Raw genomic sequence first — 23118 nt, 5'->3', positions numbered from 1 at the left:
CTAGGACTGACACAGAAGATAAATCTCAGCCTTTTCTCTTCAGCTTACTTTATTCGGATGGATATGTGCTTGATTTTAAAATGATGAGACTAGTAACTTCTTGTAATATAGACATTTTTAAATTTCCGTTTGACAAACAGACATGTAATATGTCTATTGGTTCCTATAATTATCCAGGTTTGTAACATGAAAATGACCACAGCAGTTTTATATTCTATATAGATTCTTTATATTTTTTTTAAAAAATGTAACCCTAAATGATTTAAAACATTGGTGTCAAAAGATAAAATAGCCTTTCCATTTGCTGATTAAAAGCCTTTATCAATTTATCATTAGTAAGTGTGACCACCAAATGTAAAGCAGAGGTTTTGGAAGTCTGCTAATCTGCAGCATTCTGAAAAAGTTTGAAAAGCAGTAGCAATGCCCATTACTCTGGGGCATGTTATAAAACCATTCTCAATAAATGTAAAATTCATCATTATACAACTTGGTACTCGTTTGCAGAAAGTCTCTTTATTCTTAAAAGAACATGACATGATGGTTTAAAGGGTTATTCCCATGAAGATAAGATTCTTAAAGAGGACCATTCACCACCCACAATTTATTAAATATAACATACCAGAATGTAGCGGCTTGCACACTGATTCAGGGGTATTTTGAATTTTATTCCTAGGTCCCACCATTACCAAAATATGAGCATCTTCTCTCTGACCATTTAATTTTCAGGATCATCAGAGAGGAGGTGCTGCAGCAGGGGTGGGGACATGTGTCGCCAATCAGCGGCAGACAGTGTCAGAGAAGACCTTCCTTAGTGAACGTGCAGAGTGGTTTCCTCTGAAACTGTTGCCACTGATTGGAGGGTGCCAGAGAAGATTAACATACACACATGCCCCCACCCCTGCTGCAGCACCTCCTCTCTGACAATCCTGTAAATTGAATGGTCAGAGAACGGTGCTCATATCTCGGTAATGGTGGGGGCTAGGAATAAATTTCAAAGTGCCACTGAATCAGTGTGCAAGCCCCTGCATCATGGTAAGTTACATTAAATAAGTTGGGAGTGGTGAAAGGTCCTCTTTAAATATCCTCAGGATAACAAAATAACACATTCTCTTATTCACTGTTATTAACAAAAATACAGCAATTCACATTTATAAGTCCAATTTGTCTCTATCAGTCCTGGATCCAACTGTAAATATTCCGATTATGGTTGAATTCCTCTCATGAATAGCTCCTCTTGTCTGCACACTGCAGTGTTCTCTGCCTCTTGCCCCTCCCCCTTTGCATTACAAGACCAGCTCAGGCACAGACACTTCCTGCCAGCAAGCAGCAGTGTGCAGAGGCTAACTCTACTAGATACAGACAGATAAGGTCTATATCAGGGAGGGAGACATATAGCAGGGCTGACCATGCATTATAGGTGAGCTAGCAGAGCCTGAGAGTGTCATTGTGTTTTATCATCTTTCATCCGTCTCATCTCCCCTTTTCTATGTGTCAGAAACCAGTAGAATGTTTAGAAGCTAAATAGAAGTGTAGATAAACATGTGCCCTAATAATCTAAGAACATTGTCAGTAAATGAAATTAAAAATAGTAAGTAAAATTGTAAAGTAAGGGGTGAAACCCCAAAGCTGCTAATACTGTATGTAGAGGGCTCACTCCTTAAGCCACTAGCGGCATTTAAAAGGTGGGGTGCCACCATCTTTGTTGCGATTGTCACTCCCTTTGACATCATCAGGGAGTGTTGATCGGTTGCCATGACAGCCTTGGTCTTTGTAAGACCTGAGGCTCTATGGCTTCTGCCAGTGGCACAATGTAGTGAATCCTGTGTAAAAATGCCATATATTTCAATACAGTGGTATTGCAGTATATGGTAAGAGTGATCAGACGTATAGGGTTAAAGTACCCTAGAGGGTCTAAAAAATAGTAATAAAAAAGTTAAAATAACAATAAAAAATGTAAAAAAAAACCCAAAAAATTTAAAACACCTCCCTTTCCCTACAACTGATATAAAACTAAATAAACAATAAACTCGTAAATATTACAAACATGTTAGGTATAACCGCAGCCCAAAATGCCCAATCTATTAAAATATAAAAATGGCGGTGAACCCCATTATGTAAAATAGCATCCAAAATGCCACTTTCACATGATTTCACATCACAGAAGAAATTTAATAAAATGTTATCAAAAGGCTGCACCATCCTCAAAATGGTAGCAATGAAAATGTAATCTCATCTCATAAAAAATGACATCATATACATCATCTTTATTGTGTAAACATCACTAGGGAATTAAAATTTGAGAACTTTCTTTCATGGGAAACCCCTTTCAGTTTTCAAAGCTGCATATGAACAAACCATAAGGCTTGAACAATGTACTTTTGATTGTATACAACTGGAAATGTTTGGTAATAATTAACAGGATTATATTTTGCAAAACACATACACAGCTTATCAGTACAAATATCAATTGTCAGGTATGAAGGTAGTGGTTTTATTATTTTGAAAGTGCTTTGCGTTGATAGGACCTAGGCATCTTGCAGCCATTGAACTGACCATGCATGCATCTGCCATAAGGAGAGATGAGCTTCTTCCAACAGGCAATACTATCTGCAGGAGAAGGGGGGCAGTATCAGAGGTGTAGTCAGCCACTACAGATCTGGATCTGCTTCCTTAAAATAGTTCTAAGCTTGACACATCCTGGGCTGGGAGGAGGCACTGATGAGACTGTCCAAGAAGCAGATGAAATATGTTGGACTGACTATAATGTGCTAGATTTGTACAGCACAGTTAGTAGCTATATGGCTACTCACTATTATTCTTGTTTACATCTATCGATAAATAATTACCACTGTGTCAAGTTATGGACAAAAAAGCTGTAAAGTAAGAAAGCACAGTGCCAGGGATAGGACTCTTTGCATCAAAGTCTAATTTGATGTCAGGAGTTTCTGCTTCCCCACAAAACTATTGTGCTGATGATTATTATAGGTTTTCACTATGATGCAAGGAGTCTCCGCAATGTGCTCAGTCTGCAAAATATGACCAGCGCAGGTGTGTTTTTCGTAGACTGAGCACAGTCATGGGCTGTTCGTCATTCATTTTAAGCCTTCTTCACAAGTCCCTCAATTAATAACAATGTTTTCTTGAAAATACATCCAGGCTCCTCTTAACATGTACAAAGTATAAGCCATTACAACATCCTTTGGGAGAGAGTTCCACAGTCTCACTGCTTTTACAATAAAGAATCCTTGTCTATGATGATGGTAAAGACATTTTATTTTCACAGATTCTGAAGTCATCTTTCTCTCATATTCAAACTCTACAAATTCTTATCAAGTGTCAAAAGAGACCTTTCAGAGTAAAGGAGACTGGATACTAGTAAATATTACAATAAGTGAGGACAGTTATTCATTCGGAGACACAGCCTACAGCAGAGTTGTCCTGTCGGTAAGGAATGAAACCATCAATAACTCTAGGACGTATCATTAACTGACTATATGTTGTTGTGTAAAGTGACTGTAACTGTACTACAATGTATGTCATACTGCCCGCAGCATCAAAGGAGTTCATACAAGTAAAATGTTCCTGCATTGTACCCTGAATCACCACCAGGGGATGCTGGTGTTACATAGGGAGTCCACCTGTTAGTAAATTACCACACAAGTAACAATGACTGACTCTATATAAGTTTGGGGCAGGGGGTATTTATGAAAGCTTCTGCACAACTCGTAGAAGCCCTGAATTAATCGCAAATGCATTGTTTTCCCCTTTTGTGGAGGGCCATGAATGGGGGCAGACACAGAGAGGGCCAACGAGGGGCGTTCCTGTCCCCGTGCCTGCACACTCAATGCACCCGGCAAATTTTCATACATGAAAATTCACCGGCTGTGTATATTTCTATGCCAGGAATAATTCTATGCCAGGCTGCGCAGGCCCCTGCTGAATACTTCAAGGGGCCGGAGCCTATAGCGGACTGCTGAAGACTGGGGTAAAGTCATTTTCTCTGGCGAATCCCCTTTCGGATTGTTTGGAACATCTGGAAAACAGCTTGTTCGGAGAAGACAAGGTGAGCGATACCACCAGTCTTGTCTCATGCCAACTGTAAAGCATCCTGCAACCATTCATGTGTGGGGTTGCTTCTCAGCCAAGGGAATCAGCTCTCTCACAGTCTTCCCTAAAAACACATCCATGAATAAAGAATGGGACCAGAATGTCCTCCAAGAGCAACTTCTTCCAACCGTCCAAGAGCAGTTTGGTGAACAACAATGCCTTTTCCAGCATGATGGAGCACCTTGCCATAAAGCAAAGGGGTAACTAAATGGCTTAGGGAACAAAACATAGAGATTTTGGGTCCATGGCCTGGAAACTCCCCAGATCTTAATCCCATTGAGAACTTGTGGTCAATCATCAAGAGACGGACAAGAGACGGTGGACAAACGAAAAACAACAAATTGAGACAAAATGCAAGCATTGATTGTGCAAGAATGGACTGCAGTCAGGATTTGGTCCAGAAGTTGATTGAGAGCTGCCAGGGAGAATTTCAGAGGTCCTGAAGAAGAAGGGTCAACACTGCAAATATTGACTTGCTGCATTAACTCATTCTAACTGTCAATAAAAGCTTTTGTTACTCATAATATGATTGCACTTGTATTTCTGTATGTGATAAAAACATCTGACAAACACACTCAAATGCGATTTATTGACTCTGAAATACCTAAAATACCAGAGAAAAACAAGCCTTGTTGCTACATAATTCAGGGCCAATCAAGCATTCAAAATGACATTTCCTTTAGAGAACAAATCACGTAATTATTGCAATTACAAAGTCTGTCTCTCTCCATGCAGATAAAGATAAAAAGTACTTTTTCTATACCATCCAATACCGCCCAAAATAATGGATCAATTCCAAGCAGTGATAGAAAGGGATCTTTCAAAACTAAACCAAGACAAGAATGAAAAGCTCTATAAAATGTCACAAACAATATGAATTTTATAATACATACATCGAATAAAGAAGGCTCTATAACATTACTAGAACAACAGCTCTAAGAACAAGAAAGAAATTTAACAAACATTGCTCTCCTCCTTCTTGACAAATTCTCAGGAAAAATTTCCTAACTATTAACGAGGCACTGGATGAGTACCATACATACACTCACCAGCCACTTTATTAGGTACACCTGTCCAACTGCTCGTTAACACTTAATTTCTAATCAGCCAATCACATGGCGGCAACTCAGTGCATTTAGGCATGTAGACATGGTCAAGACAATCTACTGCAGTTCAAACCGAGCATCAGTATGGGGAAGAAAGGTGATTTGAGTGCCTTTGAACGTGGCATGGTTGTTGGTGCCAGAAGGGCTGGTCTGAGTATTTCAGAAACTGCTGATCTACTGGGATTTTCACGCACAACCATCTCTAGGGTTCACAGAGAATTGTCCGAAAAAGAAAAAACATCCAGTGAGCGGCAGTTCTGTGGGCGGAAATGCCTTGTTGATGCCAGAGGTCAGAGGAGAATGGGCAGACTAGTTCGAGCTGATTACAACCAAGGTAGGCAGAAGAGCATCTCTGAATGCACAGTACGTCGAACTTTGAGGCAGATGGGCTACAGCCGCAGAAGACCACATCGGGTGCCACTCCTTTCAGCTAAGAACAGGAAACTGAGGCTACAATTTGCACAAGCTCATCGAAATTGGACAGTAGAAGATTGGAAAAACGTTGCCTGGTCTGATGAGTCTCGATTTCTGCTGCGACATTCGGATGGTAGGGTCAGAATTTGGCGTCAACAACATGAAAGCATGGATCCATCCTGCCTTGTATCAACGGTTCAGGCTGGTGGTGGTGGTGTCATGGTGTGGGGAATATTTTCTTGGCACTCTTTGGGCCCCTTGGTACCAATTGAGCATCGTTGCAATGCCACAGCCTACCTGAGTATTGTTGCTGACCATGTCCATCCCTTTATGACCACAATGTACCCAACATCTGACTGCTACTTTCAGCAGGATAATGCGCCATGTCATAAAGCTGGAATCATCTCAGACTGCTTTCTTGAACATGACAATGAGTTCACTGTACTCAAATGACCTCCACAGTCACCAGATCTCAATCCAATAGAGCATCTTTGGAATGTGGTGGAACGGGAGATTCGCATCATGGATGTGCAGCCGATACATCTGCGGCAACTGTGTGATGCCATCATGTCAATATGGACCAAAATCTCTGAGGAATGCTTCCAGCACCTTGTTGAATCTATGCCACGAAGAATTGAGGCAGTTCTAAAGGCAAAAGGGGGTCCAACCCGTTACTAGCATGGTGTACCTAATAAAGTGGCCGGTGAGTGTATATATCTATGTGTTACCGGGAATCTATAAATGTGTTACTGGGGGGCTGCACATGTGTATAACTGGGGGTTGTATATATATAACTAGCAAACATTTACTTTATTTAAAAGTATGATCGCCCCGCCGCTGCAAATTCGCAGCCTGATACATGAAGAGGCTTCTGCCTCTCGATGTATCGGGTTGCCAGCAGTGCAGCGTTTAACCTATGCCAGGCAGGGCCTGGCGTAGAAAATAACGCAGCCGGTGACTTTTCACGTATGAAAAGTCGCCGGCAGCAGCGACAGTAACGCCCCACTCCGGCCCACTCCCGTCCGGCCGGCTGCGCCCCCCCCCCCCTTCACGCCCCTTCACGCCCCACTGGCGTGAAGGTGGCGGATTGGGGAAAATAATCGCAAAAGCTAGCAATAAGCTAGCATTTGCGATTATTTCAGGGCCTCTGCACCACTGGCGGTGCACAGAGGTCCTGATAAATATCCCCCCCTTATGTGCCACCTTTCCCAATCTGTCAAATCAACTTTAATAAATCTGATGTGCAAAATACATCTCAATAACTAAAGTCACTGGGGGGGATTTAACAATGTTTCTTAGGTTCCACCAGTTTCTAGCTGGAAAACACTAGTCTGCTACACCAGATTTATCACTGTAATAATGAATTTGGGTGCAGGATAAGCCTGTCGGTTTCTACTTTAGACCTAATTTTATTTGGTTTTAACTGTGCGCCAGAATTTTGGGGGCCCGGGCAATTTACCACAAGCCACGCCCCTTTATTGCAATGCCACACCCATTTGCGGAGGTCACACCCCTTATTCGGACAAGTCGGAAAAGTGCCAAAAACAGGTCTCAAGGCCTTAATAACTGTGGTGCAAGACATTTTAGACACAAACCCACCAGAATTGCTGTGCAAGTGCGTTAATACATCCCCCCCACTGTGTAACCTGCCTTATAATAAATCCACCTATGGTGTTCTCATACAATGTTCCTTAAAGTAATTTATTTTTTCATTCCATACATCAGATCACCATAAAAAGGGTTCCACAAAATTACATTGTGAGTTTCATCTTGCCAGTTTGCTTTATGGTAATGATGGATATTGCAAGTATGTTCATTGAAATGAAGAAAAATGACAGACTGGAATTTAAGGTCAGCATATTGCTTGGATTTGCAATGCTTCTTTTGATTCTGAATGACGTCCTTCCTTTATCGGATAACCCACCATTACTAGGTAAGAAATAATGTCCAATAATAAGGACTGTATATGGCTGGTTACACACGTGTGGGATTGATCTGTGAAACTTGCAGCATGTGCTGGCTGGAATGTCCGATCCAAACGCCAAGTACTCAGCATGTCATTTCAGTTCCAGTTGCTCAGAGTTTATGCCGGAAGTTTCAATCACACGAAGGTGTGCCCCGCCGTAGGCAAACGTCAGCCCATTAGAGAGGAGGGATGAATGCTGCTCTCACCTCTAAAGAGCAGCGCAGGGCAAGCGGCGTAACATGGGGAATTATTGGACCTGTCCTATATTTCTTTGTGCGTGGCCACAAATGGTACTGCCGGTCCACATTAAGTTTGTGTGAATGTACCCTTAAAGAGGTTTCACCAAAAGTCATAGAAAATAATAAGTTAATGTTGTGTTTACAAGCTGCTTTTGATTTGAAATACAATTCAAAGGAGTAGTTTCTCCGAATCACCGACAAATTTATGATTATGATTCATAACAATAGAAAAATAACAGTTATAAAGTAACATTGAAAAGATTGTTATTGTTGGGAAGGAGGGGGGGGGGGTGACCACAAAACAATGAACTGTATTAAAGTGTTATGGCATGAGAGAACCACTGCCCTTTAGAGCAGTTTGGAAGTTGGTGTTTGGATTGGCTTTGGATGGGCTGTTCACTCCCCTTTGGGATGGGGAGGAGGAGGGGAATCTTTCTTAAATCCATGGCATCCTCACATGCCCCTGCTGCTGAGCATAGCAACACTATGCGGCTTAAATTTATCTTTTTTTCATCTCTAAATATCAGACACAAAGGGGTAGATTTATCGAGTGTCTCAAAGTCAGAATATTTCCAGTTGTCCATGGCAACAAATCACAGCTCCCCTTTAAAATATTCATGAGCACTGGTAAAATGAAAGCTGAGCTGTGATTGGTTGCCATGGGCAACTGGAAATATTCTGACTTTCAGACACTTGATAAATCTGCCCCATAGGGTCAGTTCATTTGAGGGACAGTGGCTAGATTAGCAGAGTCAGAGTTCAAGATGTTAAAAGGGCTGGCCACTTTAGCTAAATATTTTATTATATTTTGGTGAAGGCAGAATCGGCTGCCTAGTAACATTTTTAAAAAAAATCTACATCTACATTTCAGTTTTTTCTGTCATGATGGGCTGCAGAGTGTACATTAATGAGCAAAAAAAAAAAACTTTTTTGATCTTACCAATTCGCTGCAATGAAACAAAGAGTAAAAAAAATAAAGGGGTCTGAATACTTTCTGTACCCACTGTATAAATAGGTAATAGAAGGAGGACCACACAACCTATGAGCCCTACACCCACGTGTGGGTGTATACAGAGGTCTTTTATAACTGTGTAATCCACAGTCTCTCTTTACTTAGATTATCAATCTATTGTCTTTTTTATTTAGCGATCGACACATCCTCAGAAAAATTCAATAGCTTCAATATAAAATATATTCACAGTGACCAAAAAATATATGTTATATTGTAACAGTATATATTGTACTCACACCTAAATAATTCTTCAACAACGGTAGTGTCGCGGTCAGTTTCTGTGACATAGCCGCAGGTCATCCTCTCTATCCCACCTGGTTCCTCTGCTGTTTATCTTCCATGGTGTGCTAGTTTGCTTAATGCACATGCGTCCAATTTTTCGGCTCTTGTTAGGCCCCTTCCACACTTCATATCAAGGTGCGATCAGGGTTTGGTCAGTGAAAAACTGACATTTTGCAACAGAGTTCAATCAGTTTTCAGTCAGAGTGCAATCAGTTTTCAGTCAGAGTTTGTTCAGTGTCTCAGTTTTTCACACGCATTTTCAATGGAATTTCAATGCAATTTCAATGCGTTTTTCACGCGCAGGTAATGCGTGTGAAAAGGACTCAGGACTGAGCTCTATGTTTTCTATGGCAAATGATGCATGAAAAACGCATTGCACTTGCATTGCACTTGCATGTGTCTCAGAGTACAATGCGTTTTTGATGCATCTCCATAGACTTGTATGGTGCGTTTTTAACACGCGTGACTTGCAAAAGTAGAGCATGCCGAGTTTTAGGCGCGCGTTAAAAAACACGCACGTGCGCGAGCGAAAAAAAATGCAAGTCTGAAAAAGCCCATTGATTACAATGGGTCAGAGTGCAATGCAAGTTCTGCACGTCAAAAGCACGCGCAGAACACGCGCGTGAAAAACTCTAGTGTGAAAGGGGCCTTAGTATTTCCATTCTTGTTTATAGTAAATATACGGTTTCAATATATTGTTGCATCAAATTATGTTATTATTATATATTATTATAAGTTCATAAAGGGAAGAACTTTTCCACCAAATAGCCCTTTAGGTATATACAGTAGCATTCTAATAGACCACCTAGGGTGTGGCCAGGCGATTCAAATCCAAAAATATTATGTACATTGTTACATATTCTTTACAAGTCTATCCACTTTCTAGGAGGTCTATTTATACTCTGCCTACATATTCCTTGATGGACACACTGCTGTTGATCATAGTGCTAACATAGATTGTAACGTTGATGTACAGCAAACAATATTGGAGTGCTATAAGCCTAAAGAGGCTATTCGATGGAAAAGTTTCTCCCTTTATGAACTTATATTGAGGGCCCAAGAGGCTTAGGGGGCTATAAACCATACAGTATAGTCGGGAGCTTGGTCTGGCACAGCCTTATTTTCCTATCATTATTATACCTTTTACTTTTCTAAAGATCTTACATTATGCAATGTTGTAAATTTACCATTATGTTTTCTATTAACAGGTACCTTTTGCTGTTTGTGTATGGCTCTCATGGTGATGAGTATTACTGGCTCTATATTTACATACTATATTCTAATGTTGTCTGACTCTCAAACAAATGCCCCCCACTGGGTAGAAATTTTATTTGTTAAGTATCTATCAAGAATCCTTTGTTTCAAAAAACAAAGAATTTCAGATTCAATCAACAAAGCAGATCCAGGTAAGTTGTATAATTGACCTTCCTTGGTACAATTCACAGTGAGAACTAAAACGTCATGTGGGATATACAAGGGAGTACATAGCATTACTTCAATTGCCTTGAGGATGAGATTGTGGGGTTGGGGGGTTGCACAAGACCACTACTAGGGGCTAGATCCCGGGTATTGCCTTACCATTCTTATTACCAGGACTATAGTTAATGATGAAATGAAAACTATTGAAAATTAATGACGAACAGGCCTGCCTGGGAAAAGTCTCATAGTACTATCCAAATATGGGGGAAGTGTCTCTATTCCTCAAATGCCATTTAATTGCCAAGAATTCATGATTACCTACATCATAATTTTGTTCTGACGGGGAAAACTTATGAGAAAAAGGCCACTAGTTGAATATTAGAGTGAATTTCAGGACCATGAAAAAGATGCCCCCCACCTCTACCTCAGTGTCAACCTCCACAATGAAACGTTGATTCAAATCTTGTAAAATCAATGCAGGTGCATTCATAAAGCTTTTCTTCAACTGTATCAATGCTAATTACCGTACATATTCCAGTATAAGCCGACCCAAGTATAAGCCGAGGCACCTAATTTTAACACAAAAAATCTGGGAAAACCTATTGCCTTCCCCCTTGTATATAGACAGAGCCTGCCCCCCCAGTATATAGCCAGAGCCTGCCTCTTAGTTTATACCCAGAGCCTGCCTCCCAGTATATAGCCAGTGCCTGCCCCCCAGTCTATAGCCAGTGCCTGGCCACAGTATATAGCCAGTTCCGGCCCCCAGTGTATAGCCAATGCCTCCCCCTCGTAAATAGCCAGTGCATGCCACCCAGTATATAGCCAGCCCCTGCCCCCTACTATATAGCCAGCAGCCCATGCCCCCCAATATATAGCCAGCAGCCCCAGAGTATAAAGACAGCCCCCTGCCACATAGTATATAGCCAGAAGCACCCTTGTATATAGCCAGTGACTGCCCCCTTGTATTTAGCCAGCAGCCACCCTGTATATATATTTGGTGCACCCTTAACATGGGGTGTGCAACACACTTCTGTAGGACTTTGCATGATAAATGTGGCCCATGGTCTGACTGAGCACCGGAGCACCCATTTCAGTGCAGAAATGTTGCATGAAGAACACTGCCACACCACAAAAGGGTCACATGCAACACATATGTGGCGCAGACACTTCTTCAATACATGTGAAAGCAGTTTGTACAAAAAAGAAAGCATGCGCAGGCACCTTACTAAATGTGGGCCAGTGTATTTAATGTGTAGAGTAAAACACTGTGAGAAAGTTTCAGGCAAATTAATAATAAATATGGGTGAATCCTAAATCTATGTTCAATATGTATAGATATAGACATATAAATATTTTTTTTGTGTAACCTCTGTATTTTGTTCATAATTTCTTTTTACATCTATAATTTAATAGCCAAATGCTAAAAATAATAACAACGTTGTGATGTTTTTTTCAGACATTGGTCTTTTCTACTCTTTGTTTTGTATTATTACAATGGAGCAGGATGAGTCAGTTGTCACAGGGTATAACATAAGTGTCTTCTTATATGTTGTCTAATTAAATCAGATTCAGAGACTGGAGATGCAACATTTAAAAATTTGCTGGAGAAAATAGACTCAGCATCTGCAAAACGAGAGGCTGTCAGCGAGGGAGTGATACAGCTGAAGAACTTGTTGGAAAGTATTATAAACATTCGAAACATAATAGATGTCAATAAGAAACAAAATAACGCCAAGACAGTGTGGAGCCAGACCGCGAAGGTTTTAGACCGCATATTTTTGATTCTATATGTACTTCTCATAACTGCATTATGTATCTATGTTACTGTCATTTGGGCAGGTTAGTATTGTTACAATGGAGGTTATTCTTTAAGTTACACGCGTTGTAGGTTTTAGGCTTTCGTTAGCATTTAATTATATCATTATTTTTTTAAGAAAAATAGTATAAAACAACATGTGGCCCTCACATATTCTTATCTCTAATCTCAAAGGTTATATCCAGGCCCGACGCCAGCACCTGCCTTACCCGGGCAAGTGCTTGGGCCTCCAGATCAATTGTACCAGTGTCGCTGGTAGAAATGATCCCCTTCCGGCTGGTGTTGTTTTCTGCCTCTATGCTGTGCTCCCGACGAGCGCAGAATCCCAAACTCACTTGTCCTCGTTCCCCCGAATCTGCGCTCCGCGCGGTATGAAACACCTCTGAAGCCTGCGAACATGATGATGTCATCACATCACGTGTGCCTGCTTCAGAGCTGGCCCTTACTGCAGGCGCATGCCGAAGAGAGATGGCAGCTGTTCCTACACTGCTTCATGGGAATTAGGTAAGGTGAATTTTTTTCTTGCCTGGAGGGGGCAATGTAGCTCAAGTGAGGGGCAGTGTAGCTTGAGGGGGGGTAGGGTATGTCCACAGGGGGAGGAGGGGGGGCTACAGTGTAGCTGGAGGGGGCAGTGTAGCTGGAGGGGGATACAGTGTGTCTACAGGGGGAGGGGGCAGTATAGCTGGAGGGGGACATTGTGGCTATGCGGGGTAGGTGCGGCAGTGAGGCTACTGGAGGGCGGCCCATGAAGGGCCACTTAAACCTCAGGGCCACATCAGATTTATAATAGGGACAGGCAATATGGATACAATGTCCATCCGAAACTGAAAGATGTTTAGGTCACTTCAAAATTCCTAAATGAAGAGGACAGAAAATATAAATAATGAAACTTGATATTAGGATTTTTATTTAGTAGATTTAAATTTGTATACAATATTTGAATTAAAATTGTATTTATGATATACAGGCAGTCCCCGGGTTACATACAAGATAGGTTCCGGAGGTTTGTTCTTAAGTTTAATTTGTATGTAAGTTGAAGTTGAATTATATTTTATAATTGTAGATCCAGACAAAATTTTTTTTTTGCCCCAGTGACAATTGGGGTTTAAAATTTTTTTTCTGTAATGGGACCAAGGATTATCAATAAAGCTTCATTACAGACACCTTACAGCTGATCATTGCAGGCTGGGACTAAAGTAAAGCATCCAGAGAGCTTCACCAGAGCTCAAAGGGGGCAGAGGGGTCTGTCTGTAACTATGGGTCGTCTGTAAGTCGGGTGTCTTTAAGTAGGGGACCGCCTGTACATAAAATGGCCTAATGGAAAATATGGACGTAGGGAAAATACTGGTATCCTATTAATAAAATCTAGAAACGCATGCTGGCTATGAAACTATTATTTCCAAATACTTATTTTTATTAAATAATAAATTAAAATCAAAGACAAAAAAATATAAAATTATAAAAATGGATCTGGTTGCCATACAGGGGGCCGACATAGTTATGTGACCAAACTGTTAATGATTAAGTACAGCTGTTCCCTTACTTAAAGGACATCTACCATCAGAAATACTAATGGTAGACAACTAAAATGTACTTCAGGAAGATTTCTTTTTTGAGGGAAATCACCCTGTCCCAGGATTACATAAAAACACTATTCTGAATGAAATCCTCTTGATGTGTAAGTACGTTATAGGCATTTTTCACTGAAACCATTTTAGCCCATTTGAGTCCACCCTTACAGAAAACCCCTAGTTACAAACGGACAGTGCTCTCTGGAGAAGGTCTGTGTATGCTGGTAATTTACTGATCTTTGGCCCCAGGCTGCAATGGTCAACATAAGAGTTATGAAATGGGTCTGCAATGAAGCTTTATTGTTAATCCTTGTTCCTATGACAGCCCAAAATTAAGAAAATTCTGCTGTCAAAGTGACGAAAAATATTCTTTGTCTGGAACTACACTTACAAAATATACCAGTTCCAACTTACATACAAATTCAACTTAAGTGCAAACCTACATGTAACCCGGGAATGTCTGTAAATAATTCTTAAAACTCAAATGTTATTATAAAAGATTTGGAGACAGCATGTTTTTCAAGGTAACATGGGCATGTGACACCAGAGAGCATGTAGTATATATTTGTAAGGATTTTGTTTGTGGATATCCTATTAATAAGTGATACTTTCCCTTTGGATTTTTCTCTACCCTACTAATGATAGATTCTGCAGCTTCCTGTTGTGTTGAATTGGGTGCCTTCATCAGTACATTGTTGTAATAAGAAATAAAATACTATGTAACTGGCAAAAATGTTTCAGAGTTATTTTATATTTTGTTTTAAGAAAATATTATTGTTGTTATGTCCTACAACAGTAATTTATAGAAATGTTACACTTCAGCAGGGCCAGCATTAGGGGCAAGCATAATTGGCATTTTTACAGGGCCCCCAGCCCTAAGGTATTGGCCATCTAAGGCATATGGGACTTTTGTATTACTATTGATTTGAACTCTACAACTGCATTGAATCCTGTGCATAGAGAAAGAGCAGAAGGAAGCCAAAGACTGAAAAAGGCAAAGACCCATGCAGCAAGGGAACGGTGGGTAACTGGCTACATGAGAGTACAGATAATGTTTGTGTGTATGTGTGTTTTTGTGTGTCTTTGTGTGTATGTATGTAATGGCCCACTGGATTGGCCATTACAAACTTAACCCAGCAGCTCCCTGCAGGTCCCTGTATGTTCAGTAGAGTATGTGCAGCTCAGGGTATTAATTCAGGGTAATGTAGCTATTTCCATGGGTTGAATTCCTTAGTCTATGGGGCATATTTATCAGGGCCTATGTGCCACATGAGCTTATTGCTAGCACTTGGAATTATTTACCCCAATCCGCCACCATCACGCCAGTGGGGTGTGAAGGTTAGAGATGGGCGAATCAATACTAATGAAGTGGAATTCGGTCCGTATTTCAGGGGAAATTTGATTTGTCACGGATCCGAAGTTTACGGTGACTCGTGGGAACAAAGTTTTTTTTTCTCCTTTATCACCAAAATAGGCAGGGGGGCAACGTGTTACATAGGAAGAAATCTATGTAAAATCCACATAGTTTCTGGAGTGATTTTGGTTCCAATTACAGGGTGTCCATTTTGGGGTATCTGTATTCCACAAATTTCAATAGTTTTTTGTTGCTAAAGTTGAGAGCAAGAAATACGTGTCAAATCCACATAGTTGCTGGAGTGATTTTTGCTCTAATTCCAGAGTGTCCGTTTTGGAGTATCTGCATACCACAAATTTCAATAGTTTTATGTTAAGAGCAATAAATACTTGTCAAATTCATGTAGTTGATTAACCACTATGAGAGACAGAAAGGTGGCAGGTGGAGCAGGCAGAGGTTGCAGCACAGTAAGGGGACGTCACAGCAGGGGTCAGTCTGTGAGGCCAGAACTGCTGTTGTAATCTAGCGGCAGTGTATTGATCGTGGATTGGATGACTAGGTCATCCACTTCCTCCCAAATAACATCTGACAACCCCAACCCCAGTCCATGGGTTCGTCAGATACAACACTTAATTAGCATGATCCAGGAGCAGCTCAGCGGCCCTCTACTGTCCTCAACCAGCCTCTGTCCTGTTCATATCCCTCAGCGAGAGATCTACCCGGTGGCCTGGGCTCAGCACCACTATACAGCAAGGACAAAGTCTTTGAGGACAGTCAGTGAAGAGGTGGGGCAGCCATCCGCTGCTTTGTGTAGTAGGTGGGAAAGTAGAGATGTGGAGAGTGGCATGGGAGGTGCACTTGAAAGTAGTCAGTCTGTGCATACTGAGACCGTTGAGGAGAATAGCAGTGATATGGAAACACAAATCGATGATGAAGCAAGGGCTTCATGATCATCGTCAGGAGAAGAGGATGCCAGCTTGCGTGTCAGGCAGCGAAGCAGGCAGCAAGTTGCTACTGTGGCCATGAGTCAGCAGAATGGCAGCAGTGCAAGGACGGGAGCCAAATGGCCGTGGGGTACAAAACCCGCTGCACAGGTCCAAGTAAGCAGTGGTACAGGGGCTCAGCGAGGCAGTGGCGTTAGTAGTCACTCAGTGCAGAGTGTTGGTGGTAAAATCACCAACTCGGCGGTATGGCAGTTTTTTTTATTAAGACACCAGAGGAGCAGAGCGTGTGTCTATGTAGAATCTGCGGGCAGAAAGTGAAGTGTGGCCAGTGAGCTAACATTGGCACAACAGCCCTGCGTCAACACATGCGGCATCACCATCCAATGGCCTGGGAGAAAGTGGCTCAGATGTGGTGGTCCATCCTGCCGCCACAGCCACAGCAGTACCTACTGGCACACATGCCATTTCAGCCAGTTAAGGCTCCAGCACCTCTGCCGAAGGGAGCTGTTTGTCTCCCGGGCCAGATGCTCCTGCTCCTTGCTATGCCTGGAATCAGCAGCCGTTGATGGAGGCAATTACAAAGAGACAACTGTATGCGTCCAGCCAACCTAAGGTGTAGCAGCTGACCGTGCCCCTTTCCAAGTTGTGGACTCTGTACCCTTCAGAGAACTAATGACTTGAGCTGAAAATTCTTCAGTACCAGCCATTCACAAATATGTAAAACAGAAGGTGGGCCAGTCCTTGAGCATATCAGTTTCTTCCAAGGTGCATGGCAGCATGGACGTGTGGAGCTGTAACTATGGTCAGGGCCGGTGCATGTCCTTTATGGCCCACTGGGTGAATGTGCTTCCTGCCCAGCCACACCAACTCGATCAGGAGGTGCCGATTTCTCCTCCATATTGTCAAACTCCTGCTCCTGCGCCAATGTCCGCCTCCTTCTCCACCACCACCTCAGCCTCCACAAGTCTAAGTGCTGCTCCATCATACCACATGTGGAGGGCACAGCAGTGTCACGCAGTTCTACACCTAGTTTGCCTGGGCGAACGAAGTGACACAGGAGGAACTGATCCTTGTCAACTGCAAATCGGAACCATGGTGACAGACAATGGGAGGAATATGGTGTCCACACTGCACCGAGGAGGGATGGTCCATGCGCCCTGCATGGCGCATTTGTTCAATCTGATTGTCAACAGGTTCCTGAAGTCTTAAACCCATCTGCAAGAGAATCTTAAAAATGGCCAGGAAACTGTGCATGCACTTCAGCCATTCTTACAAAGCCAAGTACACCCTCCTCGAGTTGCAGCGGTAGAACGGCCTCCCCCAACATAGGCTGATATGCCATGTCCCCCCCCCCTCATTGTAATTCCAGCCTCCCTATGTTAGACTGCCTGTATGAGCATAGAAAAGCCATTAATGAATTTTTGGTGATTTAAGCAGACCGGAGTACTTTGATGTCAGCCACTGGCAGCTCATGCGTGACACCTGCCGTTTACTCAGTCCCTTTGAAGAGGCCACGTCATTTGTCAGTCACCAGGAATGTAGGATGAATAACGTCATTCCACTGCTTCATGTCCTGGATTTCATGCTGCAAAATTTGTCTGGTCAGGGCACTGGAGAGGTGGCGACTACATCTTATGGCCACATGAATCCGGTGGGGGCTGAACTGGAGGAGGAGGACATTGGAGCACAAGCAGAGTCTGGTGAAATTAGTGTTTTTTCTACTCCGGAGCATCCAGAGGAGTTAGAAGACGAGGCAGATGACCCAGAAGCACCGTGGCAGTATACAATGGAGATGGAGGCCGGGGTCACTCGCGCAGATGGCCCACAGCATGCTGCTTTGCCTAACTAGTGACAGCCGAATAGTCAACATCCAGCATAGGGATGACTTTTGGCTCTCCACCCTCTTGGACCCTTGCTACCAGTCCAAAATGGGTGACGTTTGTGCGCCATTGTCCATCCTATGACCAGGGGCTTCCTGGCACTCATGACTCACATACTACTGCCACAGCTGTTGTGGGGAGATGGTGAGGTAGGATCAGTAGCAGCTCCATCAGCAGCAACTTAAGTCTGGAGTCCTTAATGAGCAGCTTCCTTCACCCACCTACTTGGACAGCACTCTATCACCCCAGGTAGACGATCCCCTGGACTACTGGGCAGCCAAACTGGATGTGTGGCCACAACTTGCGTAGTTTGCAGTAGAGAAGCTGTTCTGCCCCATGAGTAGTGTGACATCAGAGCGGTGTTAAGTGCGGCAGGGGCTATCGTTACCCCAAGGAGAACCCACTTGTCCACCCATAATGTGGAGAGACTGACCTTTGTCAAGATGAATCAGGTGTGGATCGGCCAGGATTTCAACAAAGCAATGCCTTATGCATCAGATTAGCTCAGCCATGCCGCCTCTCCCAAACGGTGAGAAATTAGTTTGGATTCTAACTACCTGCCTCAGCCACTCTTCTGATGCTGCCACCCGCCTAATGCCACACATCTGCTGCCAGTTGCTCCATCTGCCTCCCTCCATCTTTACTAGGGACTGGAATTGTCACCCACCTCCACACTCTGCTACTTTCTGTCCTCCTGCTGCTGCAGGCACCTCCACACTTCGTCAATGTGCCACTATGTGGCCTCATGCTGCCGCCACCTGCAGAATTTGTCATTGTGCCAATCTCTGACCTCATTCTGTTGCTGCTGCTGCCACCTCCAGAATTTGCCATTGTGCCACTCTGACCTCATGCTGCTGCTGCCACCTCCAGAATTTGTCATTGTGCTACTCTCTGACCTCATGCTGCTGCTGCCACCTCCACACTTTGTCATTGTGCCACTATGTGGCCTCATGCTGCTGCTGCCAGCTCCAGAATTTGTCATTGTGCTAATCTCTGACCTCATGCTGCTGCTGCTACCTCCAGAATTGGTCATTGTGCCACACTCTGACCTCATGCTGCTGCTGCCACCTCCAGAAATTGTCATTGTGCCACTCTCCGACCTCATGCTGCTACTGCTGCCACCTCCACACTTTGTCATTGTTCCATTCTCTGACCTCATGCTGCTGCCACCTCCACACTTTGTCATTGTGCCACCCTGTGGCCTACCATGTTGCTGCCACCTCCATAATTTGTCATTGTACCACTCTGCAGCCTACTCATACTGCTGCCAACTGACCACTGTCTCCCTGGAACACCCTGTGATTTCCATAATGCTGTTTTCACCCTCCATCACTGCCACTATGTTTGGTTTCCCCCTTCATTTCATCTGTCAGAAGGATGAAAAGCTTCAGGATTGATAGCCAAAAGCAGGAGTGGATACAGAACACAGAGGACATGCAAGGATCCCATTTGCTACTCATCTCTATTCTGGATCAACTCCTGTTTGTTTTTGGCTTTAGCAATACTGATGGATAATTGACCGATTGAAAGAAGACACTGACGCATGAAAGAAGGGCAAAATGATCAGTGATGTCAATGCAAAATTACTTCCGACATCCTCTGCACTCTTTTGGGGGGCTTTCCACATGTATCCGCGTTTAACAGAACAGGCTGCTAGTAGTGTAGATTTGTACCGTGTTAGCCATGGAGAGCAGAAGAAGAGTGAAGAAATCAGGCGATACCTTTTTGAGGCTAACTGAGTATATTTGATGGTGAGCTTTCGAGAATACTAGTTCTCTTCGTCAGACATGATGTTATGCATGAAACAGAAAATTCCCAGCATTTTATACACACTAAACAGTGATCATCAAAGGATATTAAAAAAACCTCTGTTGTTTTAGAGGTTTTTTTAATATCCTTTGATGATCACTGTTTAGTGTGTATAAAATGCTGTGAATTTTCTGTTTCATGCATAACATCATGTCTGACGAAGAGAACTAGTATTCTCGAAAGCTCACCATCAAATATACTCAGTTAACAGAACAGGTTCTGTCGTAATCTATGGAATCATCTGATGTCAGTGTAAAAAGAGTGCACTCTTTGATGTTATAGTGGGATCTTGGCCCTCAGCAAGGTCCTTTCGAGCTGGCACAGACGTTACCTTGTCAGGCTTCACTTATTAAGGGAAGTTGGCCTATGTAAGTGCACATGGAAGTGAAGAATGAAGCGATTCTAAGAGCCGCAGCTGTCATGTGCGTGTCATACTAAAACACAGCATTGTTTGAAGACCAAACCACGCTCCCTATGCATATTTAAGCAAGGCACAACGTTCTACAACACCCTACAGGCTCTCTGTAGCCAGGAAATGGCTGTTTTTTAACGTGATTCGTCTTGATTCGATTCGGGTCGAACCAAATTTTTTCGAAAAATTCAGCGAATCGGGATGAAACGAATTTTAACAAATTCGCCCATCTCTAGTTTTAATACATTTTCAAAAATTAAACGAATGTATCCAAAAAAGAAAAAAAAAATCTTCTGACGCTAATAACTTTTTCATACTTTGGGGTACGGAGCTGTATGAGGTGTCATTTTTTTGCGAAATGAGACAACATTTTTGCTAGCATTTTGAGGTCTGTGTGACATTTTGATCACTTTTTATTCCATTTTTTATGTGATGAAAAAAGGTGTAAAAGTTGCATTTCGGACATTTGGGCACCATTTCCCGTCTCGGAGTTCACCGTTGGCCGTAACCGTTTTTATATTTTGATAGATCAGGCATTTTGGGATGCGGCGATACCTAATGTGTTTGTAATTTTTACTGTTTATTATGTTTTATATCAGTTCTAGGGAAAGGGGGGTGATTAGAATTTTTAATATTTTATTAATTTTTTTTCTTTTTTTTTCTTTTTTTTTCACTATTTCTTAGAACATCTAGGGTACATTAACCCTAGATTGTCAGATCGTTCCTACCATATACTGCAATATTTCTGTATTGCAATATATGGCATTTTTGCAGGTCATTCATTACAATGAGCCACTGGCTCATTGTAACGAATCTGCAGAAGACCCGAGGCTACCATGGCAACCGATCGCCGCCCCCCCCCCCCCCGCTGACGTTCGGGGGAATGACGATCCCTGCGCTTCTGTCTTTTAAATGTCGCCAGTGACTTTGCCAGCGGCAACGGACAGGTTGATAGCCGCAATCGGTGCAAGCACCAACCGCGGTTATTAGCGGTGGGGGTTTGCTGCAATATGCAACAACCCCCATCATTGTAACAGAGGATTCAGCCCCTGAGCCCTCTACATACATTCACTGTAGCTCTGCGCCGTAGAGCTACGGCGCAGAGCGTTAAAGGGTTGACTGACATGGCGGGTGAGTATCAGTCAACACATCTCCAGGTACTGAACAAGGTTATCCCCCTGTTCAATTCCTACATTGGTAAATTGTTAAAGGTTTTCTGACCTCAGGCCATACCTTCAGTAATGTTTATGTTCTCTAGTTTTATAAACTTCTTTCATTATGTTTGATCTAATAAAGCTTTTTCTTTTCGATGTTATATTTTTTTTTGCTTAGTCATTTTACCCTGATGTTTTGAATTGAATAAGAAACTCTTTACATCATATATCTCTGATCCACAGGGTCCTCTTTCCTCTGTTGTGGTAGGTCCCCAAAATCCAGCCAGCATACAGTTGGTGTTTCACACATCAAGCACAACACTGACACATGGAACGAACCTCTGACTTGCCTTATTATGATGCAGTAGCTCAAAGCACATGCAGATGACTGTCTCAATTGTGTTCTCATTGGAGACACTAAGACTTTCTTCCATTTTGATGACACTAACTTGCACACCAAACAATGAATGATGATAAATGTATGCTATATATTTGGGTGGTTATTTGACTGGTATACAGGCAGTCCCCAATTTAAGGACACCCCACCTACAGATGACCTCCAGTTACATATGGAACTCTCTGCCCACTGTGACCTCTGGTGAAGCTCTCTGGATGCTCTCCCATGCTGTAGTTATCAGCTATAAGGTGTTTGTAATGAAGTTTTATTGATAATCCATGTTTCCAGGACAGCAAAATTTTGTAAAATTTTAAAATCCAATTATCACAGGAATAAAAATTTTTTTTCTGGACTTTCAATTATAAAATATATCAGTTCCGACTTACCGTATATACTCGGGTATAGGCCGACCCGAGTATAAGCCCCTAATTTTACCACCAAAAACTGGGAACACCTATTGACTCGAGTATAAGCCGTGGGTGGGAAATGCATTGCTCACAGCCCCATATATAGCCAGCCTGCCCCATTTAGTATACAACCAGCTTGCCCCCATGTAGTATACAGCCAGCCCCATGTATTATACAGCCAGCCAGCCCCCAGTAGTATACAGCCAGCCCCCAGTAGTATGCAGCCAGCCCCCCGTAGTATATAGCCAGCCTGCCCTCTGTAGTATACAGACAGCTCCCTATAGTATACAGCCTGCCAGCCCCCAGTACTATACAGCCAGCCCACCCAGCACACTCCAACGGCCGCGATGTTCAGTGTGGCTCCCTGATGTCGGCGCGGCTCCTCTTCTGTCTTCCCCATCTTCTGTCTTCCCCTCTTCATTCTTCGGTCTTCTGTAACAGCTGTCAGAGAAGCGGCCATGTGCTCGGCCAGCAGGCGCTTACTATGACGGCGACCACTGCTGACGTCATAGTATGTGCCTGCCGGCAGATAACATTGGCGTGTCTATGCCAGTTTTTACAGAAGACCAAAGAAAGAAGAGGAGCCATGGGGAAGCCAGAAGAGGAGCCGCAATGACATCAGGGAGCCGCATTGAAAATCGGTGCCGCTGGAGGGTGAGTATGTAAGTTCATTTTTTTATTGACTCTAGTATAAGCGAGGTGAGGTTTTTAAGCACATTTTTTGTGCTGAAAAACTCGGCTTTTACATGAGTATATAGAGTACATCCAAATTCAGCTTCATTACAAACTTAAAGAACCTTCTTGTACGGAACCCGGAGATTACCTATAT

General features: G+C 42.8%; 1 protein-coding gene across 1 annotated transcript in view; it reads left to right on the top strand.

Moving 5' to 3' along the window:
- LOC140070755 (5-hydroxytryptamine receptor 3A-like) overlaps nucleotides 1–12901 on the top strand; it is a 41048-nt gene extending 28147 nt beyond the window's left edge. Inside the window, exons 5-9 of the mRNA XM_072117620.1 lie at nucleotides 5–177; nucleotides 3284–3444; nucleotides 7353–7560; nucleotides 10335–10532; nucleotides 12112–12901. Coding sequence (XP_071973721.1) covers nucleotides 5–177; nucleotides 3284–3444; nucleotides 7353–7560; nucleotides 10335–10532; nucleotides 12112–12389 — 1018 coding nt within the window. The 3' untranslated portion in view covers nucleotides 12390–12901. The remainder of the gene's footprint in view (nucleotides 1–4; nucleotides 178–3283; nucleotides 3445–7352; nucleotides 7561–10334; nucleotides 10533–12111) is intronic.
- Nucleotides 12902–23118: the final 10217 nt, after the last annotated feature.

Source organism: Engystomops pustulosus, chromosome 7 (genome assembly GCF_040894005.1).
Source record: "Engystomops pustulosus chromosome 7, aEngPut4.maternal, whole genome shotgun sequence".
Lineage (NCBI taxonomy): Eukaryota > Metazoa > Chordata > Amphibia > Anura > Leptodactylidae > Engystomops > Engystomops pustulosus.
This window is presented reverse-complemented; position numbering and strand designations above follow the sequence as displayed.